General features: G+C 43.1%; 1 protein-coding gene across 2 annotated transcripts; it reads right to left on the bottom strand.

Moving 5' to 3' along the window:
- Positions 1-6,389: 6,389 nt before the first annotated feature.
- LOC133023245 (histone acetyltransferase KAT7-like) lies at positions 6,390-20,914 on the bottom strand. 2 transcript variants are annotated; one of them, XM_061090224.1, is made up of 15 exons: positions 20,751-20,914; positions 18,672-18,816; positions 17,150-17,368; positions 15,804-16,088; positions 15,625-15,707; positions 15,180-15,266; positions 14,168-14,266; positions 13,964-14,074; positions 12,933-13,124; positions 12,744-12,833; positions 12,295-12,435; positions 11,957-12,050; positions 11,632-11,778; positions 9,532-9,638; positions 6,390-9,430 (listed from the first exon to the last, which is right to left on the bottom strand). In XM_061090224.1, exons 1-15 carry the CDS (start codon positions 20,763-20,765, stop codon positions 9,332-9,334), a joined length of 1,914 nt encoding a protein of 637 aa, XP_060946207.1. In that variant the 5' UTR covers positions 20,766-20,914; the 3' UTR covers positions 6,390-9,331. The 2 variants fall into 2 exon arrangements, with proteins under 2 accessions (XP_060946207.1, XP_060946208.1); XM_061090225.1 differs by having other exon boundaries at positions 15,804-16,085.
- Positions 20,915-20,995: the final 81 nt, after the last annotated feature.

The following is a 20,995-nucleotide window of genomic DNA, read 5'->3' as shown; positions in this document are numbered from 1 at the left end:
TTTGAGCTCAGATTGAAGCTTCACCACTGATCACAGGAGTCTGAGGGAGAAACTAAAGCAGAAGACGAGTCTGTGTTGGAACCTTAACAGGGCTAGGTGATAAGTGATGGAGTTAAAGGTTAATTTCAAGACCTCCTTGTTGTTGATGGCAGTTACTGGAGCTGCCCTTTGAAAAAAGAATGGCACAGCTAGAAGGTTCCAGGTTCAAATCAGAGAAATATCGTGTAGTCCTGCTGCAGACGCCTCTCGTCTTCATCTCGTTAGTAATAAACCTTGTTCCAAAACTCCTTGACGTCATTTTTCATGAGACTGTTCCATTCAACAATTATGTGAGTCACTCGATCATCACGGTGGAGCGGTTAAACATAACTGAGGTAATGAGTCGGGGGTTTGTTCTGTGGAGCGTGCGGCCGTCCAGCGTCGTGACGAGGTCGGTGGTCTCCGGTGTTCAGGTGTTTGAAGGAAGGAAAGATATCACATTTTAATGAAACTTCTAACGACACGTTCGCTTTTTAGCTTTGAGGATTTTCTTTCCACCTCCATGGTTAGTGCTTCTTCGTCTGCAGCCCTTTATGCTAAGCTAACTGGCTACTGATGGTGGCTTCGTACAAAGAGTGTCCGTCTGCTCCTTTTAACTGAGACGCCATTCACAGTAATATTTCTGACATCTCTTTGTGTCAGTTTGCCAGTTCAATAACCCTGAAACAATATCCATGCATGTGAAACTGATCGTGGTATGCGCCACAGACACCAGCTCAACATGAAGTGGCTGGTGCCCACAAAGCGACATTGTTTTGGTCCAAACTGTCACGACTTCGCTCCTGTTTACCAGATCTGATCCACAAGTAAGTCAAAGCAGGAGCGGCCCGAATATGTTTCATGCTATTTGGGGTTTTGGACTTTGGATGGAAGCTGGAGAAAACATGCAAACTCCACACAGAAAGACCTGTGCCAGAGCAGGATTCAAACCGGGAACCTTCTTGCTACGACGTCTCACTCATCTTATCTTTGTGTTGTAGAAAGACCCAGAAAAAAGCCACAGTCTCAAAGTGAGCTTGTTCTTTGTACTGCACACGTCACTGGAGATTTTACTTCATCAAACATGTGAGTTTCAAATGCAGATGAAGTGTGCATGATAGGTGAATTATAACTATACGTTTTCAATATAGATATTTTAATGACAAATTACATAATAGGTCCGGTCTGATCAAAGCGTTTGATTCGTCCACACCTGCCTGGTGACCTTCAATCACTCACCTTTATTCTGCGGCGACTGTTCCTTCACTCTAACTCAGCGGCTGGAGTTTCTCTCATTGTTTTAATAGCAGCTCTTCTGAAGAAGCTGTAATCAGATTCCTTTGACAATCAGGACCTATTGAGGAGAGGAGGTCATCATCTTTCACAGAACTTTGTGCTCATACTATCGTGAAGAAGTGAAGTATGTGTACGAGGCCGTAACGTGTTCACAACGATTGAGCTCACGTGACCTGACAAGCAGGTTGAAGCTTTACTGGGTTCATCATGTTAGCATGTTAGCATGTTAGCATCAGTCCCTTCACCGTACAGCCAGAAGGTTCCTGGAGTTTGTTCTCATCCTGACTGTGTAGGTGTTGAGTGGAGACTATTGGATGTATCGATGAATAGATGGATGGATGAATAAATGGATGAATAAATGGATTAATGGATGAATCGATGAATGGATGAAAGTATGAATAAATGGATGAATGGTTGAGTGAGACATTGGGACGCTCCTCTTTCCAGTGTTTTGATGTAACTAAGTACATTTACTTTATTATTGTACTAAATGCTTCATGTATCTTTATCTTAAGTAGATTTACCTTCGGGTAATTTTCACTTTAACACTTCACATATCTGCACTTTCTGCTCCACTACATTTTTTACAAAGCCTTCAGTTACACGATCAGATTTTTTATTATATTTATAATATTTACAATCAGGTGAATTGTCTCACTGATCCAATCAGGTTTCATTAGACTCCGCCTCCTATAGCAGCATCACAGCTGAGGATGATGTACTCGATGTTTCTTTGGGGAACAGGTTACACTCTGCAAGTACTTTTACTTCTAATTCTTTAAATGTGAACTTCAGTGATCTTCATCCTGCTACTTGTTGTTACAATATCAATAGCATGTGAAGGTGAGCAATATTTAAATCTCAGCAGTTGCCTGGACTGAGATTTACTCGATCTTTTGTTGCCAAAATCCACCGGACGATATTAATTTAACGTCACAGACAAATGTTTTCCAGCTCCGAAGCTGTGAGCTAGAACTGAGTGTATTTTTCCTTTAAGTATATTTAAAAGCACTTCTGTGAGTTTCCTCTACGGAGGATCAATAAAGGATCTTCTTGTCTTTTCAGTGAAGCGTTAAACTCAGACGTCTCATCGCTTGCTGGAAGAACGACCTCGTCACTGAAGTGCAATGGATCCTGGGATAGGAAGAATCCCCCAGTTGGAGTCTTTGTTTCTTGGGGATGGAAGTGGCATTTGTCAGCCATATTTAGAAGAGCCTCTGAAATGAGCTGCAGCCAATCACAGCAGACACTGGGCAGGAGGCGGGGCTCTGCTCAGGCCACCAGTCGATCACAGGTTCAACAAACAGAGACAAACAACGACTCACTGTCACAACTAAGGTCAATTTATTGTCTCAGATTATCCCAAACCCAACCTGCATGTTTTAGGAAGCGCGAGTACAAAGAGAACCTTACAACCTTCTTGTTGTGTGGCCAAAGTGCGAACCAGGGCATCACCTTCCTCCCAGTTCATTATGCTTTGTAAGATGGATCATAATCATTCTTCTGTGTGGCGTAAAGAGAGAGGTAGATAATTGGATTCTTGTTGAAGGCTGTGGCCTTTTAAAGTATAAATTCATCACGCCGCCATGCACGATCCCACCCACCGAGACATTCACCAACACAAACAGAGCTGGAAATCTAATCGCACCTGGGGAAGGTGACACGAGCCATAAAGACGACACAGTACACAAGTGAGATCTGGTTCTGCTTTGACGGAGGAGCTGGAACTGGAGATGTGACAGTGAACATAAAACAGGTCCTGTCGTCGCCTGTGGCTTTTTTCTTCCTTGTTCACTGACCTGGTAAAACACACAGTGTTGTCAGCTCCACTCTGTTCACTCATTTCATATTCTGCTGCTGGATGAGTTGCAACAGAGAGAAACTAATCAACACAGCCATCGTTCACAGTTTGAGGTCAGTTGGCTTTAGATAAGACAGAGTTTCCTCAGTGTCTACGCACATCACGTCTGAGTCACACGGAGAATCTGAACTGCAGGATTTTAACACTAGAGGCTGGAGGGAGGAGCGAGCAGGGGCTGGTTTAAAAAGAGTCAACAGGGACCTTCGCTCAGGAGCAAACGCACAAGCAAGCGCAGGAGAAAACACACGTTGCTCTGGTCCTGAAGGTCTTTGGCTCCTGTATGCGTCCGACTCAGGAAGAATTTTCTTGACCATCTGCCGCCACTTTGACTCCGAGAACCTTGGGACGACGATGGAAGCTCTGAAGTTTGTGGCCGTGCTGCTGGTGGTCGTGTTGGTGCAGGTCATCGGGACACTGGGGACGCCGCTCCCCAGCCCAGAGGAAGACGGGGAGATATTAACTGTGGACAACTGGAAGGTAAAAAACTAAAGATCCTCCAAAAGTGTTTACAGTTAAAGATTGGATTTTTCTTGGATTTGCATGTATTGTTTTTATGAAGGAAACTGAGAAAATAAACCTCTATGCCTGTTGCAATAATCCTGATTCCGACTGAGCCTGTAGAACACACCTGAGGAACTAAGTAGCATATATGTATTATATATATATATATATATATATATATATATATATATATATATATATATATATATATATATATATATATATATATATATATATATATATTAAATACTACATTTAGTATTGCTCTTTTAAAGATCCTCTCATATGACGTCCTGTAATATCAGTGTTCAGCCAAAGAAGTGTTTTAATTTTCTGTTACGTCTCCTGTTTGTTTTACACTTCAGCACCACGGAGAGCTCCACACAGACACAGCCTGAACCGCCTAGTGGCCAAGGGAAGGAACTACTCCTACTCTATTCACTGTACCCAAACTAAATGAAATCACGAATCGTAGAAAATCGAACTTTAGCTGATGATTTGTTTGCTCTTGTAGAAAATTGTGCTAAATAATCTCCTCTTTCTTTTACCAGAAGCAGAAAATGGGCTGTGATCTGTTATAATTAGGTTTATTAAAGGAAAACATGTCGTCCATGATGAGTTATATGAGCTGTTGGACCTGAGATATGTGCAGCTGTGCAGCGACAGATCGAACACACACAACAACTGTCTGATAAACATACTGAGACAGGAAAGGGGATGAGTTTCATACACACACAAACACACACACACACACACACACACAAACACACATCCCTATGTGCACTCTGTATTCTGAAGTCTATTATGACTGTTTGGGTTTAGTTATGTAGAACAGTCCTGGTTTGCTTTTGCAGCGCCGTGTAAATGTTCATATAAATGTTTTTTATAATAATAATTATGATAGAGGGCTGTGTCATATCCTGTGTTAGACATCTGCAACACTCAAAATAACCAAACGAAAATCCTGTTCCTGAAAGTAGGAAAGTGGTGAAGTAGTGGTTATAAAAGGGTTATAAAACATTAACACATTATTAAGATAAGAAGAAATGATCACAGTTGGCAGATAAATTCAGAAAATGGACGAGTTTACAGTTTAAAATATAAAATATATACTGTTCATCCCTGTGCGTGTTTGTGTCTGTGTGTCTGTGTGTGTGTGTGTCTGTCTGTGTGTGTGCAGGGCTACCCAGTAGAGAGGGGGATAAGCATTCGGCTCGCAGACCTTCTCAAGCGTTCCAAATCACAGCAGTTCCACGGCCTGATGGGAAGAAGCTCAGGTGGACAAACAAATAATCTTTTGTGATTTTATTTTTCTCCAGTGACCCGTTTTAATATTTCCTACTCATCTCCTGTTTGAACATTTTCCTCCTCCCTTGTATTTCAGGTGCATCTCAACCTGTGAGACTGGGGAGGAAGAGTGAGTGGGTTTAAACCATTAGAACGTCAGCGGTGCTTTTTCTCTTACCAGAATAGCAGAATAACTCCGCTGGTGAAATCATCTGTTCGAGTAGTTTCTGTGTTTGTGTCTGCAGGAAACAAAGGGGAGATGTTTGTTGGACTCATGGGCCGAAGGAGTTTAGGTGCAGAAGGTGATGAAAACTGGATTTGATTTTGATTTGATTGTATTTTATCTGCATCAAGCCTCTGTTTTACTTTTTAACCAAACTAAACTGTTTGCGTCTCTTAATCTAATTTAAATGCTTGATTTTACTTTAATTATTAATGTTTATTTAGGACATATTGTCAGGTTTCATTCAATGTCTAAAAAGCAGGGAAATAAAACGTATCATCTATTATTTAAAAGCAGTAAATAATCTCATATGTTGAATCTTGTCGTGTCTGTCTGTTTTCCAGATGTGGAAGAGGAGTGGAAATCGGAATCTTATTAAAGATGAAAAAAATTAAAATCACCTTAACCATTATCACACCTCTGATTCAACTACAACGTCCGATACAGTCGTACGTTGCTGAGCAACAGGACCGACTGTCGAGTATCACACTCAGGACAGATGTTCTCAACATATGCTGCAATGGACTCAAATCAATTCAAAGCTGCGGGAACCCCCCCCCCCGCCCGGACCATCGCCCACCCATCTCCATTATAATCAATATTATCAATAATATTTACAACTATGTACGTGTGCGCCCTGTGTCGTCTCAGGGCGTCGGCTTGTTTCATTCCAAATTCATTAAAGCTGATGACATCAACTGAGTGTGTCTTTATTCTGAGTTAAATACCTGCAGATGTGAAACCTCTTTTGAAAAGAAACAATATTAAAGTCCAAATAAAAGGTAATAAAGCTTCAAATCAGTTAATTTAGTTGTTTCTGTACTTTCTTGACTTTGAAACTCTTCACAGTTTATCTGATGTGATAATCTTAGCTTTTTTTAATATTGTACAATTAATAAACCACTTTGAATCCATCAGGTTCCGAACCTCAGCAGCTTAAATACTCTGACAACAGAGCATTTCTTATCTCATGGAACTGTAGTTATGGTACAGATTATATTGTTGTGTGACTTATTGAGCTGTGTAGTTAACGGTGTGAATTATAAATTAAAAAGAGTGTTAAACTTATATTAAATCTGAAGTTTGTTGGGCTCTGTGGTTCACATCAGCTGCTTTATCAATACTGAACGTACAGATGTTCAATCGTTGTCAATCACAGAAACTAAACGATTCTCTTTACTGTCAGAACACAAACAACACATCGAAGATCACCATTTGTGTTTATTGAAGAGGAAGTCGACGGGTAGAAGCAAATACAAAAACCACAACTGAGCTACACATCGATGCCACGCTACATTTGTGTGTCGCTGCTTTGTGTGCATCATTTGAACAGGAAGCGGATCTACGACAGGGCGCCGGCCTACGGAAGGTGATGGAGGAACTCGAGTTAGTAACTGGGAGCCAGAGAATGAATAATCAGTGAAATGCTCTGAGCGTGTCTATAGCAGCCACTGGCACAGAGGACGACAACGAGACAACAGGATGAGAAACAGACCAGAGAAACAAAAATAGACATCAAGAAAGACGGTTTCCTTAAAGGACACGTTTAGAAACCGACACGTGTTTTAACCGGAACCTTTTCAGGTCCATTTTCTGTGAGAACATTTTCTCTCTCTGAACGATGAACTTAGAGGCACCGAAAGCAAAACTCAACGTTAACTCTAAAACTAAATTGCCACAGACACATATGTTACATTATCATCAGGAAGTTGTTTTTAAGGACAGACTTTTACTTTGAAACCCTTTAAAAATGAAGTGCACTTTCCTGTAAACAAACTTTAGCTCAGTGGCACGTTTCAGGGGTTTATTGAGAACAGCTGCTAAAAGGATCACGTTTGAAACTGTTGATATTTAGATTTTCAGAAAACAGGAACATGAATCACAAGATTAAAGAAAAATATTAACAGGTTTTAAAATATTAACAGGTTAAACACAAATTCAAACGAGAAAATAAGACACAGAGAAAAACATCCTCAGCACTTTGAAGGCAACGGAACAAAAAACCATCAGTCTGTAGTTTGCTAAAGAAAAAGATTCGTCCATGTTTGTGACACGAAAGATCCAGAAGGTAAAAAGCATTATGGGAAAGAAGCTGATTCAATCTGACGTCGCTGGACACACACCTTCGATTTCACAGCCAACTGCTGTCGGACACTTCAAGGAACAGTTTGACATTCGGGGGAAATACACAGATTCACTTTCTTTCTGAGTAGCTGTGCTTCCACTCTCACGTGCCACAGGAAGTGTTCCCGGGCTCAGCGCACACAGGGTGTGTTGTGTTGTTGTGTTGACTCCTGCAGCAGCGTGTGTGTTAACAGACTGTGACAATGTGCAGAAGTTCTGACTGATCAAACCTCAGCTCAGATAACAGATGAGGCTCTAAAAGGAAAATGACTGTGGTCGTATTTGAAGGGGGTGAAATTTCCGGTAAGTTCTTTAAAACACATTCAAATCTACATAGAATCTTTAAATAAATATTTCTATTCACAATAAAAGCCATTGCTACAGAGTCGACGTCCTCCACCAGACTCGGTCTGTTACTGTACGTTCTACGCAGTTAATGTCGTTTTAAGAATATAAATAGCATATTTTTTTTACAAATCTAATTAAAGAAAAAACCTTGCTGGGCAAACACAGCTAAATATTTTTCACATTAACACACGATAAAAAAAAGAAGAAGGTAGAAATGGGCCGTTGGAGCTTTCATACAGTGGTAAAACCTTAGAGGTAGAAAAAGTGACAAATATGTTTGAGAACTTCACAGAAACCACAGCGACGCGTTAGTGAGCCGTGAGCTTCCTCTCCGCTGACTGAACGTACGAGGGGAATCGAACCCGTGGTGCCACCCGCCCTGCCCCTGGTGACAGAACACGGCCAGTGGCAGCTATAGCTTCCTGGTAAGAGACTATAAAGCTCGGTTAGATACGGGGACATTGTGAGTTTGTTGCACGAGAGAGAAGTGGAATTCTTTTGCTCTGAATTCAAACAGCCACTGTTTTCTCCGGGGGACATTTTGATTTGTTCTTATTTTGTCTCTTATTAACTTTTCAACCAAAACCAGCTGCAGTTTTACATTGAGAATAAAAACTATATCGTTAATATTCAACTAAGATCACGGGACTTTGTTTTCTCCGGAGCCCGGGACGATGAATCGAGGTCTCGGTTCCTTGAGCAGTTTGAACCCTTGTTCAGTTTAATCACCTCCAGCTGGTTTGTGTCTCAGAACGAACTGCAGCACGGACGCCGGCGGTCGGAGATCGGATTAGCGGGGGAGGGGTGGGGGTGTCTGGTGTCTGGAAGGAGGTGCGCTAACGACGCACAATTACTTTCACTCATCAGATGACAAATGAGGTGGAGCAGAGAACACACAACTACATCGCTGGACCATAATCTCAGTTCATCATCACGTATATAATCCTATCTCATAAATAAAACGTAGGAATTGTTTAATTAAATTACAATTTGAGAGATAACTTAAAATAATGAATTTATAAATAAGAGAATATATTTATTTGACATGCTCCTTTGTATAATGTGACTTTAATCGATTGTGTTGCGTCTCTGCTCGTGTCATTGTCCACACCTGTATTTGTGTTGCAGTGTTTGCATTCCTGTTTCACGTCAGACCCCCCCCCCTTGCCTCTGTGAAGCTAGCACTTCAACGGCTGCTACCAGAATTTGCCAGACTCCATTTTTAAATGTATCAGTCATTGTAAAAGGTGAAAGTGTTCAAACTGTGAAGAAATGAAAAGCATGAATCTAATGTTACACTTTAACTTTCAGTGCATTTGCTTGTTTCACTTTTAGTGACCATTAATTCTCATGTTTGGGTTCTATAACTATATTTTTGTGCAGATAAGAATTTAATTCTAGGCTTGGTTTTGCAGAACCAGATCTTTAAATGTTTGAAACATCCAACGAGCTGTGCTTCACTTTCTTTTTCTAGTCGTATTTAAAACGATTGTTGGACTGAGTCAGTTTCCCGAGTCATGACAGTGACTGCTGGAATGCACAGTAAAAGCTGACGACTGCAGCTGCGAGAAGCTTTTTGTACAAGAGTGCGTGTGAGGGTTCATCTCAGGATGTGTGAGCATGCCAGGATGGGACTGGGTGTGTGTTGAAGGTGTTTGGAGTGTGAAGCGTCTCTACGTCCCTTTAGGAGGAGTCCATTTTAAGGCTGTGGGATCTATGGTCTTTCCATTTCCCCGTTTGGTCTCCTTGGCCTTCCAGTCATCAATAAGGTCCTGAGGAGGAGGAACAACATCTTCGTTGAAATGAACTTATCCTGTGAGTTTAGAAGCATGAAGAGGAGTTTGACTTTTTAAAATGGATCCTTGTCTCTTACCTGTCTCTTTAAAACCAGATGCTTTCCCTTCCAGTATTTGAGCATCTGGAGCGACTGCAATGTGCTGACGATATCCACCGGGTTCACCGCCGTCTCCTGACTGATCTCTGTGAACAGAGGAGTAAAACCAGAGGGAGGAGGTCAGACTCTGGGATGAAACAGGCTGGTGCTGTGGAGGAAAAGTTAGTGAAAAGAAAAGTTACTACAATTCCTTCTGTGGGGGACGAGAAGGCCCAGAACCAAATCATCTATCCCAAAGTTACGGAGGAATTTCCCTTTGGACTGCTGCTGCCTCACCAGAGCAGATACTGGCTGCGACTATGAACCAACAGAATTACTGTTGTCACAGCAACATAAAACTGATGCAGAAATATGACATTCACAGGAACGTGGAAACCCAGTGGTGTAGTTAGAACTAATCAAACGATGACACAACCCCGTGTGTGCGATGTGATGAGCTGCTCGTCTCCACAACACTGAGAGAACGCAGAGTGCAGGCTGGGAGCACTGAGAGAAATCATCTCCTTTATTGTGTATGAAAACATCTGTCAATATTCCAAAAGACGTGCAGAGACTCAAAGAACAAACTCAAAAGAAAAGGAAGAAGATAAAAAGCTCTAAAGAGATAGAATAGAGTGTTATTACTGAACCATTTGCAGTTTCATCACACTGATGGTTGCTGTAGTTACGAAGGGTTTTGATTATTATTATTTTCTGCATTTCGCTCACAGATCCACCAACATGGCGGCAGACTCTTCATCTCATTTTTCTGTTCATGACAGCAACAAGGATTTTCTCAGGTAACGGGAGAAACAGAAGAATGAAACCGATGTGCTGAGCACGCCGTCTCCCGCTCGCTGCCTGAATGGGTTTGAAGTGACCTAGTTCTGGACGACTCGTCACGTTAACACTGACTCGGTGCTGATCCATTCTAGTGTTGTCACGATACCAAAATTATGACTTCGATACTATACCTGCCAAAATATCACGATACTCGATACTTTCGATACGATACCACAAATACGGTACGATACCACAAATACGATACTGGTATATTTATTTATGATAGTAATAAATAAAACATCTGTAAGGTTCCCTTTTTTACCAGCTTGTTCCTGCCCAGCTTTTTGAACACTTAACAAATGGTATTCATATTAGTATTAGCCTACAGAAAGATTTTAATGAAAACTACATGGTGACATCATAGCATTGATTATACACGGCGATGTAGGCCTATTGTCCGTATCTGACTATATGACTACATAGTTATTTCCACAAGTATGAGTTATATAATTTTACAGATGTGTGTTTGAGGTGAAAAAACAGTAAAAACATGCCCACTGAGCGAGTGAGTGGGGGCGGGGCCCCGGGGCACACACACACACGCCCGCTCCTGTTTTTTTCATGCTGGTCTGATACGAAGCTGATTTGACAAATGAACGTGACGTTCCCGTTCGACATATGAACACTGCACAGGGAGCGCTGCAGAGGGGCCGAGGAGCCGCGGGATGAGACCCCCCCCCCACCCCCCGGCTCCGGAGAAAAAACGACTTGTTTTAGTGTTCCGCCGTGAAAGAGATGCGGACGTTACAGTCCCGCCTCACATCCCCCCCCCTCTCCCGGTGGCGCGCTCCATCTGTTATGTCTCCGCCCATTGTGCCACACAGTTTGAGAGAGAATCACTTTCAACAAGCCGAGGACGGTCGGCTCAGCCATGCCTCCCTGGGATCACTCGCTGTGAGTGAAGCTGCCTGTTGCATGTGTGAGAGCTGGGTAGCCCCGCCCCTCGCAGTCAATGCATGCAGTCAGCGGGACAGGGAGCGGAGCAGAGAGTGCGCTCTCTTTGCCTGCTATTATAATAAAGTACCGGTACTAAAAATATGCTAAACCGTATCGTTTTTAACGTAAGGGTACCGCGGTACCTTTCTAGTACCGGTACACCGTGCAACACTAATCCATTCACAGAGGTGCACACACAACAGGAAGTTGTACACAGTGTCATGCCGTCTGGGGCTGGTTACTCGTTGGTTTTATTTCAAACGTCCTCTCTCCTGAACTGCTGCAGCCTCTTTCTATAATGCCCTGTGCTCCTCTCCTGACCTTTGATGGAGATCTCCTTGCCCTGGAAACTGTTCAGGTAGCGCAGCAGCACCTCCTTCCAGTAGCTGCGGTAGCTGATGAGGCCCAGGTCGGACAGAGGACGCTCGGGTGAACCCACCTTCTCCTCCACCTTAGACAGCAGGTAACCTGGTGAAAGAGATTTTAAAGATTTTAGTAGTTTCACTGTCAAACGTCCTCTCAAGGTAACACAACAACCAATCACAGGGCTGATCGGCTGAGGAGGAATTCGCCCCGGGGGGAAACGGAGTTCAGTGAATGTGTGAGAGTCGCGACAGATGAATTCACACACTGTGTCTGTACTCACTGAAGTCGATGAGCATCTTGCCATAGCCCTGCCTCATGTACTGAGGCATGGTGAGGATGCAGGACACGTTATAGTTTAGGAAGGAATTCTTCTCCTGCAGAAAGACAATCAATCATAAACACGTCCAATCACCTGAGACAAGTTCTTCAAGGTTGAGGTTAGTGATTCTTACACAGGCAGAGGATATAAAAACATTTTAAAACAGAGAGACTTAATGAAAGTTCACTGCACTGACAAAACTCAGACAGTGAAAACACACTTTCTTCTGTTCTCGTCTCCACAGTCTCTCTGTATAATAATAATTCAAACGTATAAGATGTAGCACGTGCGTGTTGCACCTTGGAGAAGTATCCGACGAGGTGGCAGCCGGTGTTGTCAGCTTCCGTCATCACATAGAAGAGGAAAGGTTCCACGTCGTAATACAGGGTCTTGTGGTCCAGGAAGAGTTTGGCCAGCAAACACAGGTTCTGGCAGTAAATCTGTGAGGAAGGACAATCTGTATGATTTACACAATGTTGTGTTTCCTTGTCAGTGTGTTTGTGTCTTTGTGTAAAAGTTCCCTGGATACTGGGTTAAGAGGAGTGTTACATTCAGGTAGAAGATGTGTAGATAGTCTGCGTCCGTCCACAGCGGAACACAAGACGATGGATTTATCTGAATCGTGTCACTTCCTCTCAACCCCCCCCAGTCATTGACAGCTCACTTTGCTTCTCGAGAGGTTTCCAATAAAACACAAGAGGATCAATGATTCCTGGACCGTCTGGAAGGAAGTCAGGAGGACATTTACCTTGTTCTTCTTTCCATCCACTTCAAAGACGGAGATGTTTCCCTTCCTGTAGATCTCGTCGCCCGGAGGATGCTTCCACACACACTTGGCCTTTGACAGAAGGAAAACAGAGCAAACAAACACTGTATTTTGAGCAGAACCAGAAATAAGAAGTCCGGGTCTGCAGATGCCTCCAGAGAGCTGCCTCACCATGTGCCTGCGTAGAATGGTCTGGCTCTTCATATACTTCAGGCAGAACTCGCACATGTAGAGTCTCCCCAGGCGGGCGTACTCCTCCGGATAGGGAGAGTGGTACCAGGTGTCCAGCTCGTAGCGACCAAACACGATGGTCTTTATCATGTTGCTGCCTTCCGACACCTGGCCGGACAGACGGAGCTTCTCCTGTACGGGCCACGCCAGCAGGGAGGAGAAGACGGAGGGACAAGGTATAAAGAGGACAAGAAGAGAGGGCAGGCGAGCAGACAGAGGGGTGAGGAAGAGGAAGAGATCTCAATTATGCAGGGAAGAGGATCTGTTGAGCCAAAGATCAAACTTAGGAGGAACCTCAGTGGAGGAAACCAGTCACAGAAAAATCCACAAAATAACTGTAAAGATGTTGGTAAATCATAGGATGAGGAACAAACAAGAAAAGGCTTCATATGAAGGAATGTGTGTGTAAAAGGATTTTAAGGGAAGTTATTTTCTAAATCTCTAAAACTGGACTTAAGATGTTTAAAGCTTTGAATAGGAACAAGTTTAAGATTAACTACTTTATTTATTACCATGCCACTACAACAAAGACAAAAAGAACATAGACATTTTAAACATGATAATTGGTGAATTACTTTTTAAAGGTTATTTAGCAGGTAAACCAATGACAGCTGTGAAGTCCTGTCATGTATCTGAATAAAGTGTTTGCACCTGAAAGTGAGCGTCTGCCTTTTCTACCTCAGAGGCTGAAACGTTACAGTGAAGGTTCGACAAGAAACTGATTGAAAATAACAAAGTCGTCTCATCCGAACGAGTCTAACAGAGCAAAGGAAATACAGAACAACAGGAAGTGATTCTCCAAACTACCAAAAATATCTCAGACTCCTCCTTTGGCTGCAGAGGAGGGTTTGCAGACTGAAACAGAGAAGAAGAGGAGTAAGGCAGAAAGGAGGGGACAAAAAAATAAGGAGGAAGGAGAACAGCAGGGGGGGGGTGTGGGCGGGGGGGTGAGGATGAGTTTTCTCTCTTACAAGGTCGTCCGAGGCACGTGCCTGCGCTTTCCTGAACAGCTCCAGGTCGTAGTCGCTGGTGATGTTCTCCAGCAGCGGCTCCCGGCCCCCCCCGTGGCTCTGACGGTGCTCCTGTACACGCAGGGGAGAAATATGGACAATATGGACAAATGCGTAAGTTTGACATATCACACACGTTCAGTCTTCGCCCCCCCCCCCACTCACCATGTACTTGTCCTTCTGCTCCTTGTTGAGGCCGGAGTTCCTCTTCCTCCTCAGCTCCGTCACCTTCTCCTTGTAGCGCAGCTGCCGCTCGGTCGGAGCCTGAAACACACAAACCTTTCAAAAGAGGCAGTTTGACCCCTGACCTTTTAAGGGAGTGAGAATGAAACGAGCAGAGTTACTCACTGAGGTCATTTGATCAGTCGCTTGTAAAACATGGACAACTTTTACGATTATATTTGTGTTTTCTGTGGATGCAATAACCAATATGTTGCAATGTGTTCATCTTTTTCTTGTTCCATATCATTCCTGTCCTTGAAACCCCTCCCACCTTCCTCCTTACTTTAAGATTGTATGGATTACATTTGTCTAACATGTGTTTTGCTGCAACATTATGGATTGCATAGTGTGTATGTTACCATTTTGTACATGTAGCATTTACCTCTAATGGGCCAAATACTGGATTAGTTCTAGGTTCTGGGTTCCGAGGAGTTGGGTGAAAGCATAAATAATAAGCCAGAGACCAGGTACTTTAAATTCAAGCCGGCACTTTACTAAACACACTTAACAAAAAACATAATCAATAAAGTATATATTATAACATAATAAATAATAAAACATAATAAACATATACACACATAATTCAAACAATAAAGGAGGGGTTAGAAGAGGGGAGCTCTTCACTCATCTTCCCTGTATTCTCTTGTTTGTTGTGATAGTCTTTTCAAAAGAAAGTTCCGTTCGAAATCCTTATTTAGTTCAATTAAAAAAAAAATATTCTTATGTTATATTGTGTATATAAATTTCATACGGTGCCTTTTGAGGAGCTGCTGCTTTAAGAGCATCACAGGGGGATTCCCCTCAGCGCACACAGACACACCTTCAGCTCAAGATGAAGTGAGTCCGACATGTGAAATAGAATGAAACAGGAGAAAGGGTTTGTACACCTGTGTGTTGTTACGTGTGAGTGTGCGTCAGGTTTGCCTGATGCACTTGTGTGTGTGTTGTGCGTTACCTGGTTCCTGGTGGAATGTCTGTTCTCATCCTGACGGTGCGACAGTGTTCTCTCCTCGGCCTGTTTGTCGCGGGTCGATGCCTTGCCCTGACAAAACATCAACACTGTCTAACACCAGCAGCCACTCACAAGCAGCCCTGCAGCAGAAACATGGCACAGCCCCCCCCCCCCACACACACACCCCCACCTTCCTGGAGGTTTCACAGCTTGACTACTTCAATTTGATTCTGTTGGATTCCTTCAGTTTTATCCACTGGACACTTGGTCCCAGTGGGATATTAACAATAACGTATTTTTACTCCAATGTGGGAAATAGTTGTCAAGAAATACCACAAAATAAAATGTCAGAAGAGAAACTTTAAGATTACAGACAGAACTAGTTTCTGTTTTAAAGCAACACAGTGGATTCTTCTGATGACGTGTGTGTGTGTGTGTGCTTGTGTACCTTGCACTCGTCCGCAGACAGATTGTGGTAGAGAGGACATCCTGAGATGGAGAAGTGTCTCTCATGTCTCCCTGTTAGATGACCTGATGTGGAGGGACAGAGAGGGAAGGACAAATAAAGACAGGAAGCTCAGAGAAGCTCTATGAGAGCAGGACGCCACAGCGGGGGTGTGGCCTCACCCAGCGAGTTGCACCCGGGCGTCGGACACTTCATGTTGAAGTTGTAACTCTCGTGGAAGCGCCGTCGCTTGGGCCGGTGAGAGAGGTCGTGGGCGGCGGCCTCTTTCAGCGACAGCTCTTTAGCCAATCTCTCGTCCTCCTCTTGTGAAACTACTATATCGTTGCTGGAGGACACAAGGTCGTTGCTCGGGCTGGAAACCTCGATGTCCGACTCCGAGGAGGGGGCGTTGCCCGTCGGCGTGCGGGGGGGGGTCTCGTCCCGGTCCTCGGACGGCTTGAGATCTGCTGAGCCAATCAGGACAAGAAAGACTTGAGAGACGTAGACACTGTAAAGTAAAAAATCTATTTCTGCCGTTTGGATAATGATGATTGTTACGTTGTTATTTTTGTTATTGTTTACTCGTGGGGATTCATTGTTTGTCAAAAGTGCTAATTATCTGTGACAGAGATATATTGAATTCATTATATTATTTAATTGGATTACAGATTTTCAGCTTTCTTCATCAACAAAGGTGATTTGGTGTGATCCAATTAATGAATTTTCTTAAATATTTAATATGACTTTCTACTGGGGACCATTGTATGGCTCTTGTTGTTTTGTATTTGTAATACATTTAAATGTTTACCATTACTAGTCATTTTAATAACTAAATGATGTGATAATACATTTTTACTCCATGTCATTTCTGCCTTTAATTTTAATTTGAGCACATTAACTCCACACTTAAATTTCACATGTGTTAATGTCCACAGCTTAACATCTGTTACCTTCTTGTATTGAGCAAATAAATTAGATTTGTGAGACATAACTAAAATGATGGTTAATTATGATTCTTATAAATCATGATTAACTGTGTATTGGGTTAGGGTTAGGGTTGTGACATCAAACTTACTATCTTCTAACACGATGACTCACTGTTAAGATGACGAATGATCAAATTGAATAAGCTCACAATCAAATTACAGATGAATGTGCTTTTCCTTCCAGTGGCTGAAGTGAGACAACAGCAGCTCCTGGTCTGTGTGAGGTCATTCATTCATTCACTCAATCATTCATTCATTCATTCATTCAATCACTCACTCATTCATTCATTCATTCATTCATTCATTCATTCATTCATTCATTCCAGTGACAACACATGTCCTGGATCTGTGCTCAGACACATTTGTTTTCTTTGTGATCAGGAACAAGCTGTGATAACAGACAGGCCAGATGATATTAGCACCACAATGAATGAAGGACACACACAGACCCCCCCCCCCCTCATCTTAATGTCATCCCTTGTTCTCTCCTCCTTCCCAGTCCACTCATCAGTCTGTTCCTCTCCTCCTTCTCATCCTCTCACCATTAGCCTCAGTCTCGGACCCCGACGACCGACTCTGGCGCAGCGGGTATCTTTTGGCTGTGTTGTTTGTCGCTCCCTGTTGGCTGCGTGTGACCCTGCGCCCGGAGGAGAAGACGGACGCCGTCACTGCTGAGCGAGTTGCCGGTTCCGGTGCCGAGTCCAGGCCTTCATCGGATCCCACTGCTGCAGGAGAACTGCTCCTCACTGAGCTGCCGTTATCTGGGAGAGGAGAGGAGAGGAGAGGAGAGGAGAGGAGAGGAGAGGAGGAGAGGAGAGGAGAGGAGAGGAGAGGAGAGGAGAGGAGAGGAGAGGAGAGGAGAGGAGAGGAGAGGAGAGGAGAGGAGAGGAGGAGAGGAGGAGAGGAGGAGAGGAGGAGAGGACAGGAAATGTATGAGACCTGAAAGTATCCGGCTTTATTTAAACTAAATAACCTTCCTCATAAACTTAAAGAATAACAACACAACCAATGGCATAGTCTATTAGCAAGATATCATATTTGTCTTATTCTGAATAAGGTGAATCCTTTTGAATGTCCATGTAAACATAGTCAAGGTTGATAATCTTCTGACTGTTGATGACAATAAACAGTCAGATGATATTGGAGATAATTGTTGGTTGCATCACTGGAGTGCAGAAACATTTTTAGAGCAGAGGCATTAAATGTTTTCCAGATTCTAGATTAGTAGTCTGAGCAACTCCAAACAAAGATGGTGAGAAGAAGAAGAAGAAGAAGGAGTTACTTGTTTAGCGAGCGGCCTCAGTGGTTGTGAGGAGTCTGATCCCCCCCCCACAGGAAGGAGGACTGAACTTCTGAAATGTCTGGAGCGAACTCTGTGCTGAGCCTCAGTGAAGACTCGCACTTCTCTCAGCAACAAACAGCAGAGGGAACAGAGTCGGCCTTTCTCTCTCTGCAGTGAAGGGGGGGGGGGGGGGGCAGTCTCAACCAATTCATGCTTTATCACTGCTCATATAAAAGCCAGTGGGAAGTGGTCTCTGGATGAAGATATCTCATCGTAAGGACTTATATTAAATAAATAAATTGCACTGCATGTAGACAGATTTGGTTTGTGTGGATATTAAATATGTATGATAAACAGAAGAGTTCACAAAAAACCCAACTGTGATATAATAACAAAAAAGTTTGATTAAACTTACAAGGGAAAACGGTTCCTCTAACTTTCTAAAGTCTAAAACAAGATAAAAGTGTGAAGCCTGGTTTTATATTAAAGGTTAATAAACTTATTATTAACTGATTTCCTGAGGAGGTAAATCAGACTAAGAGGTTGTCTTCTTATAACTGAATTCACTTGTAAGGCCAGGTTATCATTTTTCTTTTATCTCTATTATTATATAATCATTATTATTTGTGTACTTCCATCTGTATTTGTATCATGTGCTTTATAACTATGATTATTATTGTTATTGTAAAGTCTGTCTTGTTTCTATATGGGTTATAACTGTATAATAGATTCACTAGGTTCATGAGTCTCCTGTAATTTATCATCTTCCATCAAACTTTTACCTTGTGAGCTTCGGCTGAGGCGCAGGGACGCGCGCGTCAGGCGCGTGCTGCTGCGCGTGTGCGCGCTCTCGGGAACTTCGACTTGTTCGAGGTCGGCGGAAAAATCCGAGTCCTCGGTCCCGTCCGAGCTGCTTCCGGCGGTTCTCTGGAGACAAGGAGCAGAAACAGCGTCAGGTCGAGATGATCTGCGCACAGATCCGTGAACAGAGCTCCAGGCCGAACGCGACTGGTTCTACTGGTTTCTTTGTTTTACCAGCGGATAATTCAACAAAGCTCCCATTCTGCGGGAGGAGCGTCATCCCGTCACTTCTCCTCTGCAGCCTCTCATCGCGATGCTCACACACCGGACAATGTTCCGAGCCCGGCTCATACACAACGTGTAATGGAGATATAAATAACATATAATATATATATTAATCTCTGGTCTGTTAAATCGATTAACTCTAATTTCCAAACATCCTAAATGAACAAATGAATACATGAAATGTCCAAATAACAGCGAGCAGCACGCGGAGCGAGTGAAGTGAGGCTGAAATCTGAGGCTCTCATTCTCCTCCAGACCCGGCTGTGGTGGGGGGTGGGGTGGGGGGCGGAGTGGGGGGTGGGGTGAGGAGCATCCGCCAACATGTCATTTGCATTTCAGGGAACACGCTGCATGTGGAGCGCGTGCATCCACTGAAATAACAGCTCGCAGGGATGCAAGATATCATCTCAGGAAATATGATGCACTCATAGGATGCATCGATGTTTTTACACTAATTCCATATGTTTATTATCCCAAGAAAAGAAAAGAAAAAACTGCTGCACATATTGCTCTTTACAAAGAATTTGGACAATTACACGACTTTTACCTTTATATTGCACATTTATAAAACTGCCAGACATTGCATATAACATTTATATTTTTATTCTGTTTTTAATCTAATTTGTATTTTCTTACTACATATTCCCCTCGTCCAGAATCCAAATAATAGAGTTTTATATAAGACGATGCCCAAAACCAGTGCATATAAATTAACCAATGCATTGTTTAAAATAACAACAGATCCAAGATTACAGTACAATACACACAAAATACATTAGTCTTAAGTCTGAAAATATAAAGTATACGGAGTAAATGCAGAATGTTCCAAATGGAAATGAAAATAAGATAAGATAATCCTTTATTAGTCCCACTTTGGGGAAATTTGCAATATTACAGCAGCAAGAGTCAAAAATAGGCATCAATAAGCACTTAAGGATAACAAAGCTAATGCTGTAAGGAAATAACTTAACTTTAGAAAAATATGAATATAACAATATAACAAAAATATAGAAAAATATGAATGGAATAGAAACTAAAAGAAAGGGAATAAAGGCACATGAAGCGGATAATAGGGTTAACAATAGAGAATATTGCCCATTATTTTGAACATAATATGATGAAATTGCACATGAATAATAATCTAGGACGAACATGTGAAAAATAAATATTCATAATATCTCAGTTAATGGTCTTTCATCTCAATTCATAAGGTTTGTGCTGTGAAACAAACCATTTGTGAAGTTTACAGGAGAAATAAACAACAACACGAAGCGCGAACGTGTTTGACAGCTTCACAGGGGACCAATCACATTCGAGAGGGGGCGGGGACTGAGAGGGTCGAACCAATCACCGCGACGCTTTCCCCGTTCTGACCAATCACAGCGTTGTTTTGAAGAACAGCTCGTTCCCGTTGATCTCCACGTTAGCGACGTTCAGCGGGAACCAGCGTCGCAAACACACAACCCGAGGTCACAACACACAAGTGTTCACACCTCCGCGGATCCGAGGAGACACACAACGCGTCCACAACAACCACACAAACCTGCTGCCACTCAGCAGGAAACAGGCGTGGGCTTAGCGTGTAGCAGACACACAACATGGCAGCTGAGAATCAACGCACACTCTCGTTAACTCACTGAGTGTGTGTCGCACAGCCACACATCAACACACACAAGCGGGGTGTGAGCCAACGTTAGCCGTGGCGTCCTGCTGCTGCTGCTGTTGTTGTTGTTGTTGTTGTTGTGTGTCCGAGCTGCAGCTCACAGCAGCCTTACCTTTCTGCGGGGCATTGTTGTGTAACGATTGTGTGTCCTCCGGCGGCTCGTGTCCCCGTCTTCTATGGACGAGTGGACTCGGGACGGGTCAACAAGGAAGAGGACGAGGCCGCAGACATGAGACAACTGAGCTGAGACAGGAGACACATCTGTCCCCTCGCACTTCCTGGTGAGCACCGAGCAACCCGGAAGTGGTTTCAGGTGCGTCGACAAAACGCCTCAGGGTGGAACACGCGGCTGTGACT

The sequence above is a fragment of the Limanda limanda genome, chromosome 17, assembly GCF_963576545.1.
Source record: "Limanda limanda chromosome 17, fLimLim1.1, whole genome shotgun sequence".
Classification (NCBI taxonomy): domain Eukaryota; kingdom Metazoa; phylum Chordata; class Actinopteri; order Pleuronectiformes; family Pleuronectidae; genus Limanda; species Limanda limanda.
The sequence above is the reverse complement of the archived record's forward strand: the minus strand, read 5'-3'. Positions and strand labels throughout refer to the sequence as shown.

Excerpts from the sequence above, each read along its gene's own strand:
- LOC133023245 (XM_061090224.1), bottom strand. Across the intron at positions 15,267-15,624 it reads TGTCTGCGGACGAGTGCAAG|GGCAAGGCATCGACCCGCGA; the intron begins GTACACAAGCAC and ends ATGTTTTGTCAG. Across the intron at positions 14,075-14,167 it reads AGCAGAAGGACAAGTACATG|GAGCACCGTCAGAGCCACGG; the intron begins GTGAGTGGGGGG and ends CTGCGTGTACAG.